This window comes from Mustelus asterias, chromosome 15 (assembly GCF_964213995.1).
Source record: "Mustelus asterias chromosome 15, sMusAst1.hap1.1, whole genome shotgun sequence".
Taxonomy (NCBI): Eukaryota; Metazoa; Chordata; class Chondrichthyes; order Carcharhiniformes; family Triakidae; genus Mustelus; species Mustelus asterias.
The window spans coordinates 86,519,449-86,540,263 of NC_135815.1; the positions used below are offsets into that span (position 1 = coordinate 86,519,449).

General features: G+C 42.1%; 1 protein-coding gene across 2 annotated transcripts in view; it reads right to left on the minus strand.

Moving 5' to 3' along the window:
• Positions 1 to 20,815, minus strand: part of rmnd1 (required for meiotic nuclear division 1 homolog) — an 85,495-nt gene that overhangs the window by 15,791 nt on the left and 48,889 nt on the right. For both annotated transcript variants that reach the window (XM_078230283.1, XM_078230282.1), the window contains 5 exons: positions 19,188 to 19,263; positions 13,440 to 13,479; positions 12,460 to 12,560; positions 5,386 to 5,492; positions 3,290 to 3,354 (listed from right to left, as the gene is read on the minus strand). In XM_078230283.1, coding sequence (XP_078086409.1) covers positions 3,290 to 3,354; positions 5,386 to 5,492; positions 12,460 to 12,560; positions 13,440 to 13,479; positions 19,188 to 19,263 — 389 coding nt within the window. The remainder of the gene's footprint in view (positions 1 to 3,289; positions 3,355 to 5,385; positions 5,493 to 12,459; positions 12,561 to 13,439; positions 13,480 to 19,187; positions 19,264 to 20,815) is intronic.

Sequence of the window (20,815 nt, forward strand, 5' to 3'; positions counted from 1 at the left end):
TAATCCCTTTCCTATAACCCCAAGTGATTTGATCTGTCTTCCATACAGTACTGGAAAAGTGCCAGAGATGAACCAGACAGAATTTAACGAGGGGAATGAGTTGTTTCTAATTTTCAGGAAAACAACCCTTCTCAGGTTAAGGTGATGGGTTTACATGCTTATTTAAATTTATGATGTGGAGATGCCAGCGTTGGACTGGGGTAAGTAGTAAGAAGTCTCACAGTAAGAAGTCTCACTCTACACCAGCTTCCCCCACGATGATGGCATTGCTGCAACGGCCTCAGTACTCAATGCCGTCAACTGCCAGTTTCCAGATGCAATTTTACAACTCATCCGCTTCATCCTGGACCACAATATCTTCACCTTCAACAAACAGTTCTTCATCCAGACACACGGAACAGCCATGGGGACAAAATTCGCACCTCAATATGCCAACATCTTCATGCACAGGTTCGAACAAGACTTCTTCACCGCACAGGACCTTCAACCGATGCTATACACTAGATACATCGATGACATTTTCTTCCTTTGGAGTCATGGTGAGCAATCACTGAAACAACTATATGATGACATCAACAAGTTCCATCCCACTATCAGACTCACCATGGACTACTCTCCGAAATCGGTTGCATTCTTGGACACACGCATCTCCATTAAGGACGGTCACCTCAGCACCTCACTGTACCGCAAGCCCACGGATAACCTCATGATGCTCCACTTCTCCAGCTTCCACCCTAAACACGTAAAAGAAGCCATCTCCTACGGACAAGCCCTCCGAATACGCAGGATCTGCTCGGATGAGGAGGATCACAACAGACACCTCCAGACGCTGAAAGATGCCCTCATAAGAACAGGACATGGCGCTCGACTCATCGATCAACAGTTCCGACGCGCCACAGCGAAAAACCGCACCGACCTCCTCAGAAGACAAACACGGGACACGGTGGACAGAGTACCCTTCGTCGTCCAGTACTTCCCCGGAGCGGAGAAGCTACGGCATCTCCTCCGGAGCCTTCAACATGTCATTGATGAAGACGAACATCTCGCCAAGGCCATCCCCACACCCCCACTTCTTGCCTTCAAACAACCACGCAACCTCAAACAGACCATTGTCCGCAGCAAACTACCCAGCCGTCAGGAGAACAGTGACCACGACACCACACAACCCTGCCACAGCAACCTCTGCAAGGCGTGCCGGATCATCGACACGGATGCCATCATCTCACGTGAGAACACCATCGACCAGGTACATAGTACCTATTCTTGCAACTCGGCCAACGTTGTCTACCTGATACGCTGCAGGAAAGGATGTCCCGGGGTATTGTACATTGGGGAAACCATGCAGACGCTACGACAACGGATGAATGAACACCGCTCGACAATCACCAGGCAAAACTGTTCTCTTCCTGTGGGGGAGCACTTCAGCAGTCACGGGCATTCAGCCTTGGATCTTCAGGTAAGCGTTCTCCAAGGCGGCCTTCACGACACACGACAGCGCAGAGTCGCTGAGCAGAAACTGATAGCCAAGTTCCGCACACATGAGGACGGCCTAAACCGGGATGTTGGATTTGTGTCACATTATCAGTAACCCCCACAGCTTGCCTCCTGGGCTTGTAGAATCTCACTAGCTGTTCTGTCTGGACACAATACACATCTCTTTAACCTGTGTTGGATGCTCCCTCCACCCACATTATCTGTACCTTTAAGACCTGGCTGGCTGTAGGGATTCACATTCTAATTAGTATTCTGTAACTTGATTTCTGTGTCTGTGCACTGTTGGAGAACAAATATCCACTCCATCTGATGATGGAGCTGTGCTCCGAAAGCTTATGGGTATTTGCTACCAAATAAACCTGTTGGACTTTAACCTGGTGTTGTGAGACTTCTTACTGTATTTAAATTTACGCAGAGGATGATGAATAGGATGGTGATTTTGTTGAAAGACATTAATTTTTATGTAATTTAAGATTTCTTCTGTGTATTACATGTGCTAAACTCATAAGTGATTTCTAGAGATGGTGTTTGGTAGGATTTAGATGCTGAGTGAAGTTCCGCTGTCCTCATGCTGTATGATGCTTTGCTCATTCTGCACATCAAAATATCCCCACTCTCCCTATACACCTAAATATGCGGAGTCTCCTTCACTAACCCATTCCCTCACCATCCATACTTCTTTCCTCTTTGCACTGCCTATTCCTGATCACTCACTGCTTGTGTGTGTTGCTTCAACTATAGCTGACTCATGGTGTTCCCTCTGCTCTGACAGAGTCTTCTTAATCTCACCCAATGCACAAAACAAATCCATATTTTTTATATTCTTTCATGGAATGCGAGTGTTGCTGTTATTTGTTGCTCATCCCTAATTGCCAATGAGAAGATGGTGCTGAGCTGCCTTCTTGAGCCATTGCAGTCCATCTGTTGTAGGTACACTTACAATGCTGTCATTCTGTCCTTATCAGCCATCCACACACCAAGGCCAATTGTAACACTCCCACCATCTATCCTTTTGAGACCAGCTAACACAGTATAGACCAAGAATTAAACTTGGGAACCTCCTGCTCTCTGAATTACATGACAATGCACTCTCCCACTGAATTATTAAGGAGGCTGTGAAGTCCCACAAAAAAATCATTTTTCTTTTTACAAGAGAGATATAAAGTTGGAGTCAATTTTCATAAGTTCCAGTTAATGCCAGCAAATCAAGATGGAAACCTTGATAGCTAATCGATGTTTGCAAGCATTTCAGTTGTTAACACTGCTTCCTCACAGCGCCAGGGATCCAGGTTCAATTCTGGCCTTGGGTCACTGTCTGTGTGGAGTTTGCACGCTCTCCCCCGTGTCTGCGTGGGTTTCCTCCGGGTGCTCTGGTTTCCTCCCACAGTCCAAAGATGTGCAGGTTTGGTGGATTGGCTAAATTGGTGGATTGGCTAAATTGACCCTTAGTGTCAGGGGGATTAGTAGAGTAAATACTTGGGGTTACAGGAAAAGGGCCTGGGTGGGATAGCCGTTGGTGCAGACTGGGTTGTGTGGTCTCCTTCTGCATTGTCGGGATTTTATGATTTCAGTTGTTAAGATTTCAATTCCACCCAAATTTTCTCAAAATATTTTCAACTTCAGGTATCAACCTAATATTCAGCCTTTCTGGTATTGTGGTTAACACAATTGTTTTATTGGAGATGGGCAGGGAGTCAGATAATACCTCAATATTATTTACTGTGTATGTTCAGGTGCTAGGTTTGACATGCAGTCTGTTTATCAATCTGAAGTAGGAAAATGTTACTTTACTCACCTCAGGAATGGACTGAATGGACTCGACAAAGGTATCTAATGACACCTCCCAGATGGCAAGTTTCACTGCAACCAAGATAAAATGAAGCTGTTAACAACTTCCAAAACCACCAAAGATTTCAGCAATTTGCAGATGAAGCTACTCTATCAGTAGACATCCTATTGGATGGCTAATGCTAAATTGGATTTTATAGCTATTCTGTACCAGCATCAGCGTCATACCTTATCATGCACAATGCAATATTCTACTGTTAAAGAAGGCAGATGTGCCTTTAACACTGCAAAATGGTAATAAGTGAAACCTAATTCAACAAATATGCATAAAGATAAAATACTGAGGATGCTGGAATCTGAAACAAAAACAGAAAATGCTGGAAAGACTTAACAAGTCTGACAGCATCTGTGGAGAGAGTGTCAGAGATCCTGGGTACCAGCAACTTTAAGCACTCTTAGTCGACTTGAGTACAAACAGCACTAGACACCGTGCATCCAAAGCGAAGCCTTTAATGACTTGTGCACAAGGAGAGCCCCCTCCCTTGCAGCTGTCCTGCAAGTGGTTCTGACATTACAGAAAAACAACTTAGCACATATAGCCAATTACAGCAAATTAGAAACAAACAATTTTTCCTAATCCTTCATTTGCATAGATATTTGCCAATTAAATCCTGGCTTTTTGCCCTTTCTCATTCGATGAAAAATTGACTTCTGCTAATCCTTCATTTGCATAGCATATCCCCATATCTTGCCTTTGTTATTTGTTATGGAAAAATCTGGTCTTGCTCACACTCTGGTGAAGGTCGAAAAGCAGAATGTTATGGGGCCTACGCAGGTGAAGATTAGCCTGTTCATGCTGAAATAGCTGACACTGACTCCTTTGAACGTTTGCAAGCTGATAAACATTTTCACTAGCTATTACAAAGCTGTTACAGAGAAGGCATGAAACTCTAATTTGGACAGCTTAGCTTCTGCACAATTTAGCTCCCAAGCTATGAAACTTCAATCTGAGTATTTTAACTTCCACAAGAGCTCTGACGAAGGGTCATCCAGACTTGAAATGCTGCCTCTATTCTCTCCCCACAAATGCTGTATGATGCAAGAGATTTTCCAGTATTTTCTGTTTTTGTGTCAACAAATATGGAAACTTGTGATCTAGCCTCAGAAACTGACAACAAAGCTGTTAGATTGTAATTCAATGCGAGTGATTCATTGCTATCTTTTTGGAGAAGGGAACCAAACACATACTCCCAATCTCCTTTTTCAGCCTACTAAAAGCGACAGAGTTATCAACCCACAGTTATCTATTGAGACAAATGGGTGGGGTTTCTCAGTCTGGAAATTCCTGCCCGAGGTCAACGGACCTTTGGCTTGTCCATCATATTTACTGACCTGCTCACGATGATTCCCACAGCGGGCAGGACCGGTAGATTTAGGCCAAAGTGTAAAGGATCTAGCTACTTTGTAAATGAACTGGAATGTCTCTCTATGTAAACAATTTTAAAAAACGGTAGCACAGTGGTTAGCACTGCTGCTTCACAGCTCCAGGGACCTGGGTTCGATTCCCGGCTTGGGTCACTGTCTGTGTGGAGTTTGCACATTCTCCTCGTGTCTGCGTGGGTTTCCTCTGGGTGCTCCGGTTTCCTCCCACAGTCCAAAGATGTGCGGGTTAGGTTGATTGGTTATGCTAAAAATTGCCCCTTAGTGTCCTGAGATGCGTAGGTTAGAGGGATTAGTGTGTAGGATATGGGGGTAGGGCCTGGGTGGGATTGTGGTCGGTGCAGACTTGATGGGCCGAATGGCCTCTTTCTGTACTGTAGGGTTTCTATGATTTTCTATGAAAATATGCGTATAACATAAAATAACTTTCATTTTACAAAACAGCAAAATCTTGGAGAGGACTATACAAAACAGTACATCTGAAGAAGATTATTGATACAGATGGTTCAATGACATATCAACTTGACAATGGATTGAATATCGTATACTCAGGGATATCAGTGATTATATTGAAACATGATTACTTTATTCACAATAATCTCCAGGATGTAATGAGAATAATGTATAGGATCAGTGGTTCATCCACATCTTTCTGTTGTTCACCTGACAGGGAAAGTGCATTTGAAAATGCAAACTTCTCCAAAATAGATTCATCTGGTTCCAGGTCAGAGTTCAACGAAATTTGTCCTCGATGGAGCTTTGAATGCCCTCTGTTGAAAATAAATAAACAATGTGGTAGAGATGACACCATATTCTTGCAAACTCTTGCCAAATCCTAACAATTTGCCTAAATTGATCTTCTCATACACCATTAAGGGACCATAAATTGATTCAAACATAAGTATAAATGATGAAATGAACCATTATTGTGTTGTCCTTAAATTAAAATACATATTGGGTGTAGGATAGGTTCTGGAACTGCTGAATGATCACAGAAATGCCCCTTTGATAATTGGGGACTTCTCTGTAAAAGGGGTTTCCCAATACTATTAGGATGCAAACAGGTGAGGCAAAGGCATTGGAAACTGTACCTTACACTGATAATAAATCTGTTCTCAATTCCATTCGCAAATGCCCAAAATAAAGCCTCAGTTTACTTGCACACATTACAACATTTATATCTGCTTGGGAAACCGTTAAATTCATGCAGTCACGAGAGTTGTCGCCAGTATTGCTGCAGTAACCACAGCTACTGGACATAACATACAGAAAATGTACTGTTCAGGCTTGTTTAAACAGGGTCAATTCTATTTCCGCATTATCTGCAGTAGGGTGATTAATCCCAGAATTGTTTATAAATGAACATGACATGCAGTGAAGGTTTTCGTTGCGAGTTCTTTCTTAATTGTTTGTTGAACGATATGGATTTTTACACGATAAAATACATATCTAAAAGCAGCAAAGTATGCTTGCTGCATTACAATACAAGGTACTATTTTCCAGCAGAATCTGTCGAGTTTCTTAGATTGGAAAGATTACACTCTCCTGTGTTTTCCTCAATTTCACAGATGCTTTTGCTTTGCCTGGTTTATGTACTTCTGCTCTGTAGCAGATGTGACGGTAATCCCAGAAGCTGGCTTGCCCAGAAGATTTTTTTAGTTCTCCTAAAATTCCAGCTCTAACCAGCATTTAGGTGGACTGACTGTGAACTAAGCAGCAAAAATATTGTTCCATCGATTCCTGCACATTTAAAAAATCATCCTAAATAATCAAAATGGACAAGACACAGAATGTAGAAAATAATCACTGGAATTGTAAAGGCTTGCGTCTTTAATCCAAGCATCCATGATGTTCCTTTATCAGTAATATATCCAACAGTGGCAGTCTCTAACCTCCAGTGGTCTCATGTTATAAGATGGAAAGTTGGTGGACGGAGTCATTATTGGGAGGATAAGGTGGGTTGATGCCACAATGACTTAAATCCATGTCCTCGATGGGGGAGGGGTGAAACTGCAGGGAAAAGAGAGAAGGGAAGTGGTTGCTGTGCAAAGTGACTGCAACTTTGACTAATAAAAGGTTATATTCCAACCTGTGGACTAGAAGGTTGTCTGCTCACTTGGGATTAGGCTAGCTTGTCTGACTGTGAGAAAAATTAAAGCTCCAGCAGGTCGTCCAGCTACTCCCCACAGAGGTCCTTTCAAAATGAAGGATATCTCAAGTAACTTGGTCTGCAAATCTACTCAGACCAGAAATGTAAATCCAAAAACGGTGACAAAAGCTGCAAAAAAAAAAAAAGCTCCTGGGTCTAAGGTGGAAGTTGCGTCATGCTGCTCCAGTAAAATAGTCAGTAGTTTAATTTTGACTCAAGGGAATGAAAGACTACTCATGGATGGCTATGCCATCTGTATCACTGACTTAATTTGTGTCACCCCGTGGTGCGAAAACCTTGCCCAGTGAATTCAGTACAAATACTGTATTTCTTCAAAAAGGGTTTAACTGTTTGCATTACTTGTCTGATGATCATTAGTAATATCCTGCGATGACATATTCCTGATATCACTAAGAGTCAGGCATGGCCATAAAATTCAGGATATCCAGGCTGCATTCATAAAAAATGCTTTTGTTTACAACAGGATTTGAAAATAATCAGATATGGCCTATTCATAGATCTTGTGCTGTGGTCCGCAGAGTAGCTGCTGCAGGAAATCATAAAAATTCACACAATGCACAACTCAGGAAATGTTAAGCACCCAATCACCCTCCTGCAGCTTTCCATGCTCCTATGCATAAAGGAAGTCAATTTTAGTACTCACAGTAACATTTCTGATAAGTTTAAAATAATGGACTGGATTTTCCTGGAGACTTCAGAGCCCTATCATTAGTCTGGAGCCCACACTTGCCAGCAGCAAGACTGGCATCGCAGTCTTCCCGGAGGCAGTTTCCTAATTAGCCACAACTGCCCTTGCTCTCTTGTTTAAAATTTGATTTGATTTATTACTGTCACATGTATACAGTGAAAAGTATTGTTTTTTGCGTGCTATACAGACAAAGCATACCATTCATACAGAAGGAAAGAAGAGTGCAGTAGATAGTGTTACATAGCTAGGATGTAGAGAAAGATCAACTTAATACGAGGTAGGTCCATTCAAACGTCTGATGACAGCAGGGAAGAAGCTGTTCTTGAGCCAGTTGGTATGTGTCCTCAGACTTTTGTATCTTTTTCCTGATGGAAGAAGATGGAAAAGAATATGTCTGGGGTGCAAGGGGTCCTTAATTATGCTGGCTGCTTTTCCGAGGCAGTGGGAAGTGTAGAGTCAATGGATGGGAGTCTGGTTTGCGTGATGGACTGGGCTTTGTAGTTTTTTGCGGTCTTTGATGGAGCAGGAGCCATACCAAGCTGTGATACAACCAGAAGGAATGCTTTTTATGGTGCATCTGTAAAAGTTGGAGAGAGTCGTAGTGGACATGCCAAATCTTTGGCCTCCTGAGAAAGTAGAGGCATTGGTGGGCTTTCTTAACTATAGCATAGGCATGGAGGAATCAGGACAGATTATTGGTGATCTGGACACCTAGAAAACTTGAAGTTCTCGACCATTTCCACCTCGTACTCATTGATGTAGACAGGGGCATGTTCTCCACTATGCTTCCTGAAGTTGATGACTATCTCCTTTGTTTTGTTGACATTGAAGGAGAGATTATTGTCATTGCATCAGTTCACCAGATTCTCTATCTCTTTCCTATACTCCTTCTCATCACTGTTTGAGATCCGACCTACCACAGTGGTGCCATCAGCAAACTTGAAAATCGAGTTGGAGGGGAATTTGGCCACACAGTCATAGATGTATAAAAAATATATCAAAGGGCTGAGGACACAGCCTTGCAGGGCACTGGGATTGAGGATGATCGTGGAGGTGGTGTTGTTGCCTATCCTTACTGATTGTGGTCTGTGGGTTAGGAAGTCTAGGATCCAGTCGCACAGGGTGGAGCCAAGCCCCAGATCATGGAGTTTGGAGATGAGTTTTGCAGGAATAATGGTGTTGAAGGCTGAGTTGCAGTCAATCAGAGTCCGACATAGGTGTCAAGGTGTTCCAGCGTTGAGTGCAGGGCCAGGAAGATGGCATCTGCTGTGGACCTGTTGCGGCGATAGGTGAACTGTAGTGGATCCAGGCAATCTGAGAGACCAGAATTGATTTGTGCCATGACTAACCTTTCGAGGTATTTCATAATGATGGATGTCAGAGCCACCAGACGATAGCCATTAAGGCACAGCAGGCCACACCCAGTTGCTGGTCCAATCAAAAGGCTGGCAGCTCTGGAACTTCAACAGCCCTGCTAGGAGAGTTGGGCCTTACTGAGGCAGGTTGAAGGCCTACATACAAGTAAAAAATTCAAATGGGCAAAGCATCAGGCCCTCAGAGTGGAGGGCGAACCCCTCTAAATCGATTGTCTGGGCCCGGTATGGCATTTTCTGCTTGCGGCCCCATCCATGGAGCATGGAACCTCCACCTCTACTGAGCTGGCAGCCTCCGTATGCAACAAAAGGCTACTCTGCCACTGGCAAAATGCTGGCAAGGCTGCAAAATCCCTCCTAATTGGAGTCTTAGCTATGTTAATTGGCTGCCCATCTCCAAGAAACTGGCAGCTGATCTGCTTCTCAGGCTGTCCCTGGGAAAGATCCCCAGCAGCGGGAATGCATCAGGGAGCTGCCCCAACATGGTTCTCCCCATTTTCCTGGTTCTCTCGCCTCCAAGCCCACTACTACAGGGCCAAGAAAATTCTGTCCAATAACTTTACACTATCATGCTGAAAACAGATTCATGGTTTATGCAGCAGCAGATATCAAAACTGAAATAACATACTAACAAACACAGATAAAAGAGAGTTTATGGTCTTGCAATACAGAGCCAGTAATGGCCACTCATTACTAATGTTGAATCGTAACTGATATCAGTGATGATGCCTTCTAATTGGTGCTTGGGACTGAATATGTTTAAATGGCAGAAAAATATTTTGATGCTGATATCAAGGACTTCAGTTTCAGTTGTTTCAGAACAGTGTCACATTGGTACTTGCTGATATCAAATGACTTAATTGAGATGTTATATGCTGTAATAGATAGAGGGCAGAATTTTCTCTCCTTCGTACAGAGTGCTGGCTGAGGCGGGAAAAATCGGCGTGCAGATCGTCTACAGCACAGCCGGCTTTTCTCACCACACTGTGCAAAATAAAATGGAGGCATAGCCCATTTCGCCAGGCCGGCGGGGGTGGGGCTGGCAAAAGCTGGTAACACCGGGAATCCAGAGATTGGGATGTCCTTTTTAAAGAGCGCCCAATCTTGAAGACTCCCCGCTCTGTGACGGATAAGCGGAATCCTCCCAATGGAGCAGCCGAGGGTTACTGCCAGGATGCAGTTTTTGAGTGGGTGACTGGGCCACGCTCCTAATGCCATGTGTCTGACGAACGCATTGCAGGGCTGTGTTTCCAGTGGTGATGGGCACCCTGCCTATTTGGATTTCCATGTGTTCAGTGCCTACTTAGAGTGCAAGTTAGAGTGGAGCATCACTTATCTTTGTGCAAATCTGGACTACTACATAGAAGCACTTAGGGGATAAAATATTGCAGAGAAAAGCACTTTCAGTATTGCTTGTGGAAGAGGTGAAGCGACTATTCCCCTTGATGATATGAAGGTGCCCAAGCAGATGTTGCAGAATGTTGTAGTGAGATGGCAAACAATATCGTGTCCAAAGGCTTGGGCTCAATGCCACAAATACTTTATTGAGCTAAAGCAAGGCTGTGAATTATGTTTTCCTTTCACCATTTCTCTGCATTAATTATGGGCAAAGCACGTTCCTCCCCTGCTTCCTCCACCAATCACAACAGGACACTGTACTAATCTCACTCCAACCCAGTATTTTGCTTACTGCTTTCACATTGAAGCCACTTCTTACAAATGACCACCTCGTCAGCCTGCTCACGTCTTGTGTCTCTCAGCATGCACAATAAATGATGCATGATATGATGCCTACATGTTCGCAAACCAATTTTAACAACCACATACTAACTTGTTCCCTCTGTTTCTGCAATAGAATATGGCTCACTGGAGGAGATTTTATGGAAGTGTTGGGGGGAGCTTGCCTGCTGGCAGGAGAGTCAGAGAGACCCATGTTGTCTCCACCAGGAAGGCTTGCTGGAATTAGATGTCTTTCAGGGGTTCGGCAGCAAGGATGGGGATAGCTCTCAGTAGTCCCACCCACTTCCCGACATTGGGTGCTGTGTTCCTTTGAAAGAGGGAAGCCTCCCCTCACGGGAGACCATAAGTAGCCAGCACAGGTTTGTTTGTCATGCTTCCTGTGTGGCAACAGGCCCGCCCACTAGAGGCAGGAAGGTGGCGGCGTGCTCACAAGCCACCCTCCAGTCTGATTAAACGCCTTTTCTACTTCCAAACACACCATAAGAGAGGGTATAAAACTTTCCCCCATAGTAACCGGGAGTGGATTATATCGGAGGAAGGATCAGTTTCTACAAGTAATAATGTAAAGACTGTATATAAAGATTGACAGCCAGATGGAGGAATAAGACATGGAAATCTCTGCAGCAAACAGGTCAAGGTCCATTGACGATGGCGAGGCTGGAGGTTATGATCTGCAGGACATCTGCTACTGCTTGCACTTGTTCTCCATTCTCAAGCAAGTCCAATTACCTTACTGCTGCCTAGAATTTCCATGTCCTGCTGACCTTTGCCCTTTTAAAGTTTATTTATTACTGTCACAAGTAGGCTTACATTAACACTACTGTTAAGTTACAGTGAAGTTATTGTGAAAATCCCCTAGTCGCCACACTCTGGTGCCTGTTCGGGTACACTGAGGGAGAATTTAGCACGGCCAATGCACCCTAACCAGCACATCTTTCGGTATGTGGGAGGAAAGCCACACATTCACAGGGAGAATATGCAGACTCCGCACAGACAGTGACCCAAGCCGGGAATTGAACCCGGGTCCCTGGCGCTGTGAGACATGATGTGGCGATGCCGGCGTTGGACTGGGGTAAGCACAGTAAGAAGTCTCACAACACCAGGTTAAAGTCCAACAGGTTTATTTGGTAGCACAAGCCACAAGCTTTCAGAACGCTGTGAGGCAGCAGTGCTAACCACTGTGCCGCCCTTCTCCCTTCTCCCATGTGAACACCTGAACTCTGCAAGATATGACTGGGAGAGGGACAACCATCCTGAAGAAGCACCAGCATTCGCTCCATCCTTCCCAAGGACCAGTTTAGAAATTGGTACCTTGTGAGATAGATCACATGTTAGAGCAGTGGCACTGGATGGATTCAGTGCTTCCACACGTTCTTCACAAAAAAATGTGTTGCTCTACTGACATCATAGGGTATATTTGAACACTTTAATGAGGCTCTCGTCTGGGCCCTTGTTAAATATCTGAGCAAAATAGCGGCAGATAGAAATGGGTTGTAAGTGCCGCACTATGATTTTCAGGGCACTACTACCCTGATCTCAGTTTTACATTGTTTGGTTCCCCTCATCAACCTCTCACACTTGTTGTGGGGAGGGTTTACCATCAAGGTCAGATTATCTGAACTTTAATGTATGTCTAGATGAACTTGTATGCTGGCTAAATTATATTAAGCAACTCATTACACAAGAAGCATTTCCTTTCTAGGCTTTTGGGTTTTCACCAAACATTGAAAACATTCTAATCAAGTAAGACAATTGACTGCCCTTACTCTGCAATGCGATAGTTAACTTCCTCATTTTCCCAATGAACCAAAGCAACTTCATATGGCTGGATCTCATGTGGCTCCAAGATTTGCATAACACGTTTCATCTAAAGACAGAGGATTAATTTCATAAAAATGCACCAGCTTACAAAAAAAAAACACATTGAAATACAAACTTTAATGATTTCAATCTGAATAGCACACTCGAACTGAGATTTTTACATTGATTTTAATGCTAATATTAACCCAATGATTTATTGTCTCCTTAAAATTATGTAATCAGAAAGTATAGGCCTGTTGGAGTTCTTACATCAGAACTGCATTGGATCAATTCTTTTGTCACTCACTTCATAAATGAGTTCATTTCTACCTCTATACACATACCTGGTGCACAGCACAGAGAGAATTTTAACATTTCAATCTATTTTCAAAATGTTTCATTAAGCCTCTCCTATTAGCTTTATTTACTTCGAAGTCTTTTCTGGGTGAAGACGACATTTTATTGTGAAATGTAGACGTGCATTAATTAAAAACCTTGTAAATAAATTAATTTCCACTGCAGTATTAATGGAATAACATACCCATGTTTTGAATAGGGAATACTGAATAATGCTGATAGAAAGAGACAAGAAGCTATTGTTGATTACTGGTGTGTATTAAAAGGATTCACTGCGTGATATTAGTGAGCAGCAAGTCCCCAGGTTTTGCAGAATGATGTGATAAAAATGGGCAGTTATTTCCACTAACTGGCACAATCAGAACTGCAAGGTACCCCAGTCGACAGAATACCTCTTAGACTGAGGCCGCATATGTTGCCAGAATGAGAAGTGTGTGCCACCAGTGGGAAGCAGGTGCCACTGGTTTATATGATGAAGAATGCTTCATACCAGCATAGATAAAAATGAAGGTTGAGGTAAACATTCAGTTAAAAAGGGCGTAGGTAAACTAAACTATACCCTAGATACATGCAGTGTGATTCAACTTACCGCTTTATCTTCCACATTCCAAAAGACAACAGAGCCCTCCCTGTGTGTGCAAGAAATAAAGATTGTTAGTGTTGCAGAAGGTCATGGAGAGGACCATCTGTTATCTTTTAACAGCCAGATAATAGACTGGATAGAATATAATTTCACAGCCTTAAGAAGCCCATGACTGAATCATAGATAGAAAATGCAAAAGTCAATTCATTTTTCTCAAACTATTAACAATTATTGATACCTTTAATACCTCAAATGATAAGTTCACTACCAAAGGTAGTGTTTGGTGAAATAAGTTTAGTGAATTAAAATATTCATCATGAAACCACGGGTAGGATTTTCTAGCTCCACCCACTGCTGGCATCATCCGGTCCCACCAAAAATCAATGGAGATTTGGCACCCACTGTGGTGGGTCCTGCCACGGCAGAGCTAGAAAATCCCGGCCCAAATCTTTTGCATTTCAAAAATATCCCAGTCTTGAAAATTTCAATTGACTTCCAACTGACATCTGTGGAAAAGAGTTCCAGGCTCCTAACACCATGTGTGTGAAAAAGTGCTTTTTGATTTCACTCCTGAAAGGCCTTGTTCTAATTTTATGTTCTCTCATTCTGGGTTTCTTCTCCAGAGGAAAGAATTTCCTTATATCTATCCTATCAAATCCCTTAAACATTTTAAATACCATAATTAAATTACCCTTTATCCCTTAATCTTTTAAACTCAAGGAAGTGTAACCGGGGTCTTTGCTACCTATCCTTATAATTTAATCCTTTTAACCCAGTTTGCACTGCAGCCCTTGCAAGGTCTCTGCAGAGGTTTGAATGCAGTATGCCAGATGAGGTCTGATCAACACTTGCACAACTGAAGAATTACTGCCACACTTTTCAATTCTAATTCCCCTTATCTCATACCTGTGCATTAGCTTTTAGTAATGTGTACATGGGCCCCATTTCCTTTTGTTTCCAAAACTCATCCGCTCTCTATTTAGAAAACATACTAATTCATCTTTCTCAAATCCAAAATAAATGACCTCACACTTCCCTACATCAAACTCTGATCCATTATAGTTTTCTTCACTCACTTGGTCTATGTCTCTTTTACAATTTCCTCCTTCCATCCACACAACTTACTGTGCCTCCTGACTTAATGTCTTCTGCAATGAGTAACCCACCTAACTGACACCATTGCTAGAAGCAAAGCACTTCTCACAAAAAGGCTCTTTATTACGCAAAATGATGTACCCTCCACACACTACTGCAGCTGGACTGTAGTTCACAACATTCTAGGGATATGTCCTATAAAGATGCTATAAGGTTGCCATGCAGAGTGGTATTGAACCAAGGACTCCAACAATGCGTGGGTTAGGATGATTGGTCATGCTAAATTGACTCTTAGTGACAGGGGGATAAGCAAGGTAAATACGTGGGGTTATGGGGATAGGGCCTCGGTGGGATCGTTGTCAGTGCAGGCTCGACGGGCTGAATAGCCTCCTTCTGCACTGTAGGGATTCTATGATGACTTGTGTTCAGCAGAATGGCAATTCAATCTGAACTGCAGCTTAAAGGAAACTAACAATATATTAATACATATGTCCTTGTAAAGCTTAAGTGGGCAAGCAATAGGTGATAGATATATCAGTTTAAAAAATAAATTAACGATACCGCAGTGAAGATCAACCCAGAGAACCCATAATTAGGAGCAGACCAGCAGAGACCCGAGTTGTCAGGACAGATCTACTACTTATGATTAAGCTTAATATTTAAGGCATCAACATAATCCCAGAGCACTGAGGCATTCTAAGGCAAGTGAGGTGGACTCACTGTAGTAAAACATTTATTGGTCACCAATTTGTATTTTATAAAACTGTTTATGTTGCAAGCTTGCCTCCTGGGCTTGCAGAATCTCACTAGCTGTTCTGTCTGGAGACAATACACATCTCTTTAACCTCCCTCCACCCACATTGTCTGTATCTTTAAGACCTGGTTGGCTGTAGAGATTCGCATTCTAATCAGTATTCTGTAACTTGATTTTGTGTCTCTGTGCACTGTTTGAGAGCACATTTCCACTCCATCTGACGAAGGAGCAGCACTCCGAAAGCTTATGGTATTTGCTACCAAATAAACCTGTTGGACTTTAACCTGGTGTTGTGAGACTTCTTACTGTATAAATATTAAAGCCAGGGAACTGAATGCATGGTCAAGAGGTAGGTTGTTAAAATGAGATGTAGTGATAACAAACTGGAGTGGTTTTGTGAAGTAGCAATGAAATGATGGAGCAGATGAGTAAGCCTGGCTCAGAGCAAGAATGTGCAAGTTGAAACATTGGGCTAGAGAAGGTTTCTTAGGAAAGATGGGGTAGGACTGCACAGTAAATGAAAGAGATTGAAAGGATGCGGGCCTTGAGGCATTGGGGCACAGGATGCCAGCAGAGCTCGGGGAGCAGAAGCGTAATGAGATTGCGGACCTCTGTCCTACAGAAAGCTTAGTGCACAAAGTCTTGTATTAAACAGAATGTGTAACAGGTGATGGAGGAGATGTGAATGAGGAAATTTGATAAATTAATTCCAGAGGCATAGAGTTCTTGCATTGGAGAGAGATCCTCAATGGTTTTGTTCAGCCACTGAAATTTTAATTGTTCCGCATCAAATCTGCATGTGCATATAAGCTCAGACAGCTATGAATATATTTTGTCCTTTCAACAATAAAAAAGCCAGAAGTAGACATAAAAGCTTCTTTATGGATTAGCTTTTTTTGAGATCTTAAAGTTTGGAGGTTCACAAAGCCAAAATATCTGTTCTCACTTGCTGTTGTATGATCTTCCCAAGACAGTAATGAAAACTGACAGCTCTTTATTGGCAGGAATCAGACAAAGACTTCCCTCATCAGCTCGCCAGGGAAAGCAGATGCATTCTTCCCTCCCCAAGCACCATTATTGCCAGGAATCAGATGTGTGACACTCGGTAATTAACAAAATAATTAATTGGAAATAAATAAAATACCCATTTTTGTTGGACAGGAGTTGCTTATCCAGGATACAATGGTAAGATACAAAGACTTAGAAATGTGGGTGTGCCTAACTCAACAACATTAACATCCTGCATTCAAATATGAAGACTGTAAGTGCACCAGACTTTGGACATTAGATCTTATAATGTAGACTGTTGCAGTAGGATTCCACACAGGTCAATGATCTAATTTCCAGGTATGTGAGTGGGTTTGATTGTATGTGTCCAGAGAGCATTGTGTAAGCCTCAGGTTCGTAATGTGACAGAATTCTTTATCAAGATGGAGAGTGACATAGTTGATTTTGTGATGAGGGTCTTGAATCTTAATGAGGGAAACTACGAAGGTATGAGGTGCAAGGTGAATATGATGGATTGGGAAGCATTTCTTAAAGGGATGGATAGACAATGGCAAACATTCAAAGAGTGCATGGGCGAATTGCAATAATTGTTTATCCCTGCTTATTGCAAAAGTAAATTGGGAAAGGTGACCAAACCAGGGCTTACAAAGAAAATTAGAGATAGTAATAGATCCAAGGAAGAGGCACATAAATTAGCCAAAAAAAACAAGACCTGAGGATTTGGAGCAGTTTAGAATTCGGCATAGAAGGACAAAGGGATTGATTAAGAATAAGAGTACAAGAGTAAGCTTGCGGGGAACATAAAAACTGAGTGTAAAAATTTCTATATGTATCTGAAGTGAGAAAGATTGGTGAAGATGAATGTAGGTCCCTTATAATCAGAAACAAGGGAATTTATAATGGGGAACAAATAAATGGCTGACCAACTGAATACATACTTTGGTTCTCACTTCGCAATGGAGGACACAATTAACATACCAGAAATGTTGGGGAACACAGGGTTTAGTGAGAGAGAGAAACTGAAGGAAATCAGTACTCGTAAGGAAGTAGTGTTGGCAAAATTGATGGGATTGAAGGCTGATAAATCCCCAGGGTACTTAAGAAAGTGGCCCTAGAAATAGCGAATGCATTGGTCATCTTCCAAGATTCAATAGACTCTAGAACATTTCCTACAGATTGGAGGCTAGCTAATGTAAGCCCACTATTTAAAAAGGGAGGTAGAGAGAAAACAGAGAATTATAGACTAGTCAGCCTGACGTCAGTAGTGAGGAAAATTCTAGAGTCTATTGTAAAAGATTTAATAGCTGAGCTCTTGGAAAACAGTGGTAGAATTGGACAGAGTCAGCATGGATTTACAAATCTACTGGAATTTTTGAGGGTGTAACTAATAAAGTTGATGATGGGAAGCCAACAAATTTGGACTTTCAGAAAGCTTTCGACAAAGTCCAACGTAAGAGATTAGCGTGTAAAATTAAAGCACATGATATTGGGGAAAGTGTACTAAGATGGATAGAAAACTGGTTGGCAGACAGGAAACAAAGAGTAGGAATAAATGGGTCTTTTTCCGATTGGCAGGCAATGACTAATGGGGTACTATAGGGATCAGTGCTGGGACCCCAGCTATTCACAATATATATACTAATGATTAAGATGAGGGAACTAAGGGCAGGGGGGGGGAGGGGAGGATGAACTGGATTGTCAAATAATTGAAAATTCATGACGCGGCACAATCATTCACCAAGTCTCAGAATGCTGTGGAGAAAACAAATGATACAGAACTAAAAGGATATATCCATCAGAAAAAATTGAACAGCCTGGGTTACTCTTCTCTGAAAAACAGAAGGTTGCAAGGTGACTGTGAGAGGTCTTTAAGATAATGAACTGGTTTGATAGGGTAGTCTTGGAGAAAGGTGGATCCACTTTCAGCTAAGATCAGAATTAGGAGCCATTAAGTGTAAAATAATCTCTAATAAATCCAATAAGGAACTCTGGAAAAACTTCATTACTCAGAATGACCTAGGTACCACAGGGACTGGTTGAGATGATTGGCAAAGATGCATTTAAGAGATAGAACAATAAACAAATCAGGGCGAAAGGAATAGAAAGATTTATTAATGGGATTAAAAGGTTAAAGTTTATTTATTAGTAACAAGTAGGCTTACATTAACACTACAATGAAGGTACTGTGAAAATCCCCTAGTTGCCACACTCTGGCACCTGTTCGGATACACGGAGGGAGAATTTAGCATAGCCAATCCACCTGACCAGCACGTCTTTCGGACTGTGAGAGGAAACCGGAGCACCCGGAGGAAACCCACACAGACACGGGGAGAACGTGCAGACTCCACACAGACAGTGATCCAAGTCGGGAATTGGACCTGGGTCCCTGGCGCTGTGAGGCTAACCACTGTGCCACACCATTGGATGAAGTAGAGTGGGTGGACACTCAGGAGGATCATAAACACTTGATGGACTTGTTGGGCTGAAATGGTTATAAATACTATGTGGTATTATGAAAATGCAAAATGAAATGATAATGTAGCATCTTATTCAGATTCAGCCATCTATTTATTCATGTCTCGGGTATCTAAAACCTCAGTATACAAAAATCGATCCAAATGCATCCTTTTTCAATTATCATGACTTCAGTAAAGTTGGAATTTAACAAAACAGTTTCAACGGTTAGAATAATGGAAAATGATTGCAAAAATCCTTTGCATAAGCTGCACCTGTTTAATGGGGGTCGATTTAACAAAAATGTGATCAGTTGCATTAGTATAAAATTCATATAATTGAATCAAGAGAACACAAAACACACCAAAAGTGCACTGGAGCCAACCCAAACATTACACATTTTACAGGAACGTAGTAGGTGCAGAGATGTAATGCAAACCAACCTGAATAAGAAAATTAGTCCATAATCATTTGGCTTGGCCAACATATCAGTTCCAATTACCAAGACATTGGAGGCATCTGGGGAAAAATATTGAGGAATGAATAAAGAGGTTTGTAAAGGATTTAATACTATAGTAATGCAAAACAAAAAAAAGAGACGGGTGATACAGTTCAATTTGTAGCATACTTTATGGTGGAAAAAAACAACAGAAAATGAAAGCACTGTAACTTCTGTTATTATTAAAGCCCAAGAATGGAGTGCGAATAAGAAATGGACATCACAGAAGATTTGTACAATGTTTGATTTCCTGGATCAATGAACATTCAAATTCATCCTAATTGTATGATTATTACTTGATCATTAATTGTCACTTGGACTACTTGAGTAAATTGAGTAATATGCAATCATCATTTATCCAGTATCGTGACCATTAAAGATTGGTTTTGATGAAGTGCTGATGTTTATGCAGCACGAGCTGCAATGTTGCATAACGTGAATAAATTTTAAATTTATTCTTCTTTGCACACAGAAGTACCCTATTGTTCACTTTCCCTTTTGGGTGAGCAAGGCTTGGAATGATGGAATTTATTGTCATGACAGTAATTTTCCGCACAAGTTGTCAGATTCAGTGTCTAAAGAGGATCGAATCATGTCTATCACTGAACCTGAGCCCAGAAAGAGGAGAAAAGCAAGTGAAGGAGATAGAAAGCAATTTTTGAAAAATATTTACAATATATATATTCAAAGGGGCGATTCTCCGGCCCCACGCACTCATACTGGGGTTGTGTGGGGCTGGACATTCACGGGGAGGGGCCATAGCATGCTCAGCGCCGGAAACAACTTCCTTTGGGATTCTCCCCGCGTCCTGAGGTAATCTGGTTCCCACCCAGCATGGATGTGAACCAGATTAGTATATTTAAATCTCATTTAAATAACAGCGCTAGCTGTTGTTAGTGTGTGAAAAAATCCATCAATTTCTGGCGAGAAAGTGATACTTCTTCAGTTGCCTATTGCCACAAATCGCTGGATCACTTGTGCATCCCCTCCTTTCGCTCCATCAGAAATGGAGTCTGCCATTAACCTTTCCACAGATTTTTAAAAATGTCATAGTTGCACAATATTAATTTGAAGGTGGCTTCTGGGGGGGGGGGGGGGGGGAAGATTTGCATGGGGGAAATACAGAAGTCAAATAACCAGATCAGAATCAGAAATATCACCTCAACTGCAAAATGTAATTTAGAATTCAAAGCTCCATGTCTTCAAGTTGTGCAGTGGTTCTAATATGAACCCACATGACTCAATTCAGCTATATTTAAGGGGACAGTGCACAAATGGATGTTGGAAATGTTCTGGGAGGATAGTGGACCTGGAGCAAGGGCAGCAGCTAGATTCAGTGACAAATAGCTAGAATGACTGCTGGGTATAGTCAGGAACACAAAGATGTTCTTCCCCAGCAATAGAAGGAAGAAACTTGCTATTCTCAAGAATAAAACCTGGCTGGAAGTAGCTAAAAAGCTGATTAGCAATGTTAACTTCTGTAAGATGCAGCAAATCACCAGCTATCATGACAGCTCACTGGTAAGCATTGAAGGGCAGCCCCAGACCTTTCTAGGTATCGGAGGTGGATCT